General features: G+C 38.1%; 1 protein-coding gene across 5 annotated transcripts in view; it reads left to right on the plus strand.

Moving 5' to 3' along the window:
- EHF (ETS homologous factor) overlaps positions 1-3,710 on the plus strand; it is a 44,594-nt gene extending 40,884 nt beyond the window's left edge. For all 5 annotated transcript variants that reach the window (XM_068945453.1, XM_068945452.1, XM_009688430.2 and 2 more), the window contains one exon: positions 147-3,710. In XM_068945453.1, the coding sequence (XP_068801554.1) occupies positions 147-246 (100 nt within the window). In that variant the 3' untranslated portion in view covers positions 247-3,710. The remainder of the gene's footprint in view (positions 1-146) is intronic.
- The last annotated feature ends 2,290 nt before the right edge of the window (positions 3,711-6,000 follow it).

Genomic DNA, 6,000 nt, shown 5'->3' on the forward strand with positions numbered 1-6,000 from the left:
TCAGTTAGAATAATCTTAGGTATTATTTATAACAATAGAAAATAAGGACTTTAAAAATGTCTGTGGGATTCCCTAGCTGGGAGTGTCCTTTTAGGACTCTACAGGAAATGAATCTTAAATCTCTTTCTATGTATTTCTTCTAACAGATATTATTATAAACGAGAAATCCTGGAGCGTGTGGATGGTCGGAGATTAGTATACAAATTTGGAAAGAATGCCCGTGGCTGGAGAGAAAATGAGAATTAAATATGTCAAGAAACAACATATAAAACATCTGGATGTAAATATTCAAAGACTATTTTCTTATATTTATGTACCAAACTGGGGTGAAAAACCAATTCTACTTCTGTCGGGAAGAAGGAACACTATCATTATTGGTGTTAAAATTATTTTATTTGAAGTATGTCCTGTATGGGGAAAAAATGTACACAGTTTTCTGTGATATACGATAACATTATAGAATTATGATTATTTTTCCCTTCTTGTGAAGTTTTTCTCTTTTTTTTTTTTAAATCATACAGGCGTAATGTGATTTATGACAATGCTGTGAGTCATGCAAAGAAAGGGAAGGAGGGAAATACTAGGGCATTTAGCGAGTATGATAATCCACTGCAGAAGGCAACTACAAGTGGAGGAAACAGTAAGCATCTCTGAGCCAAGTAGTCTTGTTCCATAATCATCTGGTTTGTAGCTTTCATTGGCCAATATCACTTGTTCCTTCCCTCCTCCATTTTCTAAGTGTTTAAACACTTAGAAAACTTAGTGGCTTCCAGTTGCTTTTGTTAAGTTGGACGGTGGGTTCGTCTTCAGTTAGCTCATCCTAGCCACAAGGAGCAGTGGCTCTACAAGGTGGCTGTGAGCATTTGTTTGGGGAACTCATACTACCTCCACCACTGGTACCTTCTTCTGTAGGCAGAAGTTCAGGACTTGACCTTGCCTGGTACTGAGTATCCTCCATAATCTCCAAAGGGCATTCAGCTCATCCCAGGAAAAGGGCTATTCATTTTTAACTAACATCTCTGAGGTGAACTGCAGGAAGAGAGTCAGTCTCAGGGACCAAAAGCTATTGAAGGGAGATAATTGTTTTCTGACTGGGAAAACTTACTAAAATGCCCCAGTTTTCCATAAAAATAATTAAAAATCCTCTTACATTCCGAATTAGAGCATTCAACCTCATGCCACATAAATTGGTGAGGTAGTAGACAAGTAAAACTTATGTACTAATCCCATAACATGCAGAAGAAGCCTCCCCTGTTCCTTCAAGCCATATGGTCCTCCTAGCAGGTCAAGTTTCACTTGGACAGATACTTTTCAAAAAGCCTTTGAGAAAGGCGAAGCTCCAGTGCATGTAAAACATGAGTTCACTTTGCTTTTCTCAAATCTAAATCTACATCCTTTGTATTTATCAGCTTTGCTTGGGATTCTTAGTAGGGAAAAAAAACTTGCCAACATGAAGCCACTCAGGCTTTGGGGACATTCAGATGTGGGTCAGTATTTTGGGCTCACCTCTAGCAGTGCTATGCAGAGACTGAACATTCATTAGCAGCTTCTTCTTTCTCTAAGTCACAAATGCTTCCTCCTGGAATCAAGCACGTACAGAACACGGGGAAATAAAAAATAGAGGAGGTGGCACGTCACCAGGTCACTGAGTGCATGAGATGTGGGAGCTGAGAAACAGGATTTTCTTGGTGATGTTAACAGAGGTGAAACCAAGATCATTTCCAATTCACTTTTTTCAGGGATGAGGAATTTGGAAAACAATATCAAGAGATATTGGGGGCTGAGAAGTCCAGGACAAAAAAAGGAAAAAAAAGAAAAAAAAAGAAAAAAATTTAGGCATATTAAATCTGTACTGGCAATATCCATTTCCTCAGGTATTGCCTGGATTTGATTCCAGATTTGCTTGAAATGCAGCAGGGTGCAGCTGGAGGTTGTAGGCTATTCCATTTTTTGCTTATCTTAAAAAGAAATAAAGATGAAACCAAAAGACAACAGAATTATCAATATAAAGGTCATCAAATGTGCTTAGCAACAATTTGTAGGCAAACACGAGAGCCTAACTTGTTATCTACACATGTAGGGCATGTTAAACAATAACACTACCTCCTACACTGTGTACGCCAGAGCTGTCACCATCAATTACCCATACATGACAATTTTTACTTTTCATAACCTGGGTGGAGAGAAGTTCATCTTATTTACAAATCAAGTAATCAGCCTCTGTATTTCAAAGCATTTTTTTTTCTCTCAGTGTATATCTCTCTCTCTCTTTTTTTTTTTTTTTGGACTGACTGAGCTAGCATTGCTTGCTTTTGCGCAACTCACTGATTTCCTCTTTTTTAGCTTGATTGGCTACATTCCACTCCCTTTGCCTTCATTTATGGTTCATATAACAAGAGTCAGGCCAGCAGATCAGGAGAGCACCTTCACTTTGCTCCAAAGAGCGCTTCTCCCTGCCACCCCATGTTATTTGCAGCCCTTCACTCCACGCTCTTCACCACTCCAGACAACACAGTGGGTGAAAACCTGAAGTCAGTGGTACCAGCACAAATCCACTGACACCAGGTTTTCACCCGCTCTTGCTCTGGGAGCAAAGAGGGATAGTGGAGATCGGTAGCAATACTGGTGTACTTCATCTCAGGTTAACGTATGTCATCTAGCAAATGACTGTAATTCCTTTGTAAAGCTGCTTTTTAACCAGATCTCTCACCAGGCTTCCCCGGAAGTAAAATGAATTTGTGGATATACATGTGTTACCCCTTTGCGACTGAGCAGCAGCTAAACCTACTCTTAAAAGTTTTGAGCAATAAAGCTTCATCGAGAAGCATGCTGGATAAATCTAGAGAGTGATTTACCCAGGGATGCAGTACAAGTGCTATCGTTCACTGTCATATCTTTCAGCATGTGGAAACCATGCGATCTGTGTTCCCATTCTGCACGACCTTTCAGCCTAGCTACTTGTCATTCAGCATTACAATAGCACCAAGTTGGAATAGAAGCTGGCCAACGTTTACTCTGTTTTACAAATATATTAACCTTTGCCTAAGACAAACACAGAGGACTATTTAAAACTACAATTCTTGCCAAGGACAGATGCAACCAACCAACCAAAGGGAATCCTTTTACTGAACCTAAGCAAATGGAGAAAATGAAGAGATGAATGTTTATGTAAATTACTATTTAAACAAAAAGCATTTCTGATTGCTCTTTTATTTTATATTTCAGAAGCTGAGCAATCATATTTTTAGATATATCCTTTAAGTCAGCAGCTGCTGAACTGGTAGCACCTGTGTATAGATTTTTATTGTACCATAATTTTTCATATGTATAAAGCTCTAGATAGGAAAGTATATTATATTTATACAGTTACATGCAAATCACAGTGTCAAAGGCGTTGGCGTGAGCACTCTCAATCTGCGTTTTCTGTACAAACTTAGAGCAACTTACTGCAAAAACATCCTGAGAAACTGTGTGTAGATTGATGAACTACACAGACACTAAAACGCTTAGTTATATTTTCATCTTTATTTCTACAGCAAATGGCATAATTCCTGCTTGCTTCTCACAGCATCTTCAATGTATAAATGTGGAAAAAAATCCACGTTAGCTATTTCACTATTTCCATTGTACATCTCAGCTTGGGAACTATGTATCACAAAATGGTTCTAAAGACTGTTTCTATTTTTATGGATATGCTATAAATTGAAATAAAACTCATGAAAGAAATTTACTGATGAATGCTTATCTTCACCTTTTTACGTCTTGAGACTGAAAGTGAATGATGTGGATACATTCAATGCGGAGAAAGAAATGATGTAACTACCACAAAAAAATCCAATAGCTAAAATGTATTATTAATATGCTGAATAGCCCACTTATGGTAAAGTTATTAGGTCTCCAGACCTGGGTAATATCTCAGAGGGCTCGCTGGAACATTTCCTTGTGTAGACAGAGCGAGACTGCCTTTCTTGTTCAGCTGCTAAACCTCACACAGGTCTCATTTCAGCACTGATTTAAGGAGTTTTAATTTAAGCCTTTTAAGGAGTGCACAAGGACTAGGCTGAATAAGGATGGGACTACTCACGCTGAGCATTTCCTTAACTGAATCAAGGCAGCTCAAACAAATGAAATACTTCGATTGTGCTATTTTTTCATCTAAATGATTGCTACAAATGCTACAAAAATACTCAGTGAACACAGAGAACATCTCTCTTCTGCTTTGGTTTGCAGCTTGGGAAAAGAAAAAGAAAAACACGATAATTAAGAGAAAGCCGAAGTGGGCCGATACAGCGCTTTATGTCCGTCTCAGTAGAAGAATACATTTGGACTTCAAACATAGGTACAACTCACATGTTTAGCATGTAAAATCAGGCCAGTTCCTCAAAAGTGTTGTCACAGTTTGAGTCTGCAGGAATCCTGAGCCAGGTTTCAAAAGGAATTGGAACCAGACTTCAAGCAAGTTCAGACTGAATTTTAAGTAAGCACCCAGGTGGTTTTCCAGTAAGTGGTTGGGTCTTTTGTTTCAAGCAAGCTGAGGCCAATATTTGAACCAAAGACAAATTCAAATATTGTTTGGACACGTGCAAATAAACACATACTTTAAAAGTATTCTTTGGTCGTGACCTAACAGCGAGCAAAACGTCAGCTTTTGGCCACAATCTGTGGCCATATGAAAGATTCAAGGCAAAATTCAGAATTTGCAAATCCTCTGTAAATTGACAATAAGTAAGAGGAGCACTGTAACCTGAATCTACCACGCTATGTCTAAACCTGGTACGAAGGTATGTGTATATCTGCATCAAGGACAAGTGAGAATTGGTTCAGGTAAGTGAAATCTGGTATTGCAGAAAGAAAAGCAATTAAGAGTTACCAATACTAACAGCTTCCAAGAATTTCAGGAGGATAATTATAATAATTTAAAAGATGGATTATCTCTGGGTCTTTAGCGTTTGTTCCCCTGCTAATGGCACTTTGCACAATGTGCTCTAAGTCCTGAGCTGCGATGAATCAATGCAGCGCTGCTGAGCCCTGTGCCAGCCAAGAATTTCCTCTGATAAGCACTCTTGCTGTCTCTGCCCAGATATCTAGCCCCTTCAGTCACCTGTCTCTATTTCAACATGTGAAAATGGTGGAGAAAATAATGCAAAAAGAAGAGCAGGAGAAAGAGACTGAGCAGACTGTCTGATCTTACTGCCCTGAACAGCTCTGTTTGGAAAAACAAAGGCGATAAGCCCCAAGAAAAAGTCGATGACACCTAAGTCGGTCCATTTATAGCCTTTTCATCACAGGTTGGTTGCAAAAATTAAATGCAAGTTGGTGTTTACAAGTCTGATTATAACTGTAAAGACAAAAAGAAATTAGTGTAATATACCTATGTGCGCTGCTGAGTCTTGTGATCCATGAAAGCATTGAATTATGAAAATAAAATGACCAAAAATCTTATTTCCGCTGCTTTTTTCCCCTCTGTCTTCAAGATACTGTGATATTCTCCTTTGATTTCATTTCCTTTTGAATTTTCAATGAAAAGATTCAGTTTCAATAAACTGAACGAAGAGAGGGATGGATGATCTATAACTTTGTACCACTTATTGCAGACCACATAGGCAAACTGTGGTTTCTTCTTCCTCAGCTTTTTGGCTCATAATTCAGCATTTATACTGTTTCTGGGAACAAGAGGCTTTGTGTGAAGTTGGGGATAATTTTAATGTAGATATGTGATGTCACTAAAACGAACAAGAAAATTAAAATTATTTTTGAGATTGAAAATGTTTCTTTTCCTCAGATTGAAGTTCTAGTGTATCTTCCCCAAACAATTACTATATTGTGTAGTGTTGTATTTCTTGAGATGAGATGGTTAACTTGCACAGCTAAACCTAGCAGAGAAGTGCCAGTTATTTCTACAGGAAATTTTAAACATTCTCAGATATTTTCATTTTAGTTTGAGTAACCTTGTATTGTTTCCCTAGGAAAAGCGTAACACTAAGATAAGAATATTTAAAT

Source organism: Struthio camelus, chromosome 5, assembly GCF_040807025.1.
Source record: "Struthio camelus isolate bStrCam1 chromosome 5, bStrCam1.hap1, whole genome shotgun sequence".
NCBI classification, from domain to species: domain Eukaryota; kingdom Metazoa; phylum Chordata; class Aves; order Struthioniformes; family Struthionidae; genus Struthio; species Struthio camelus.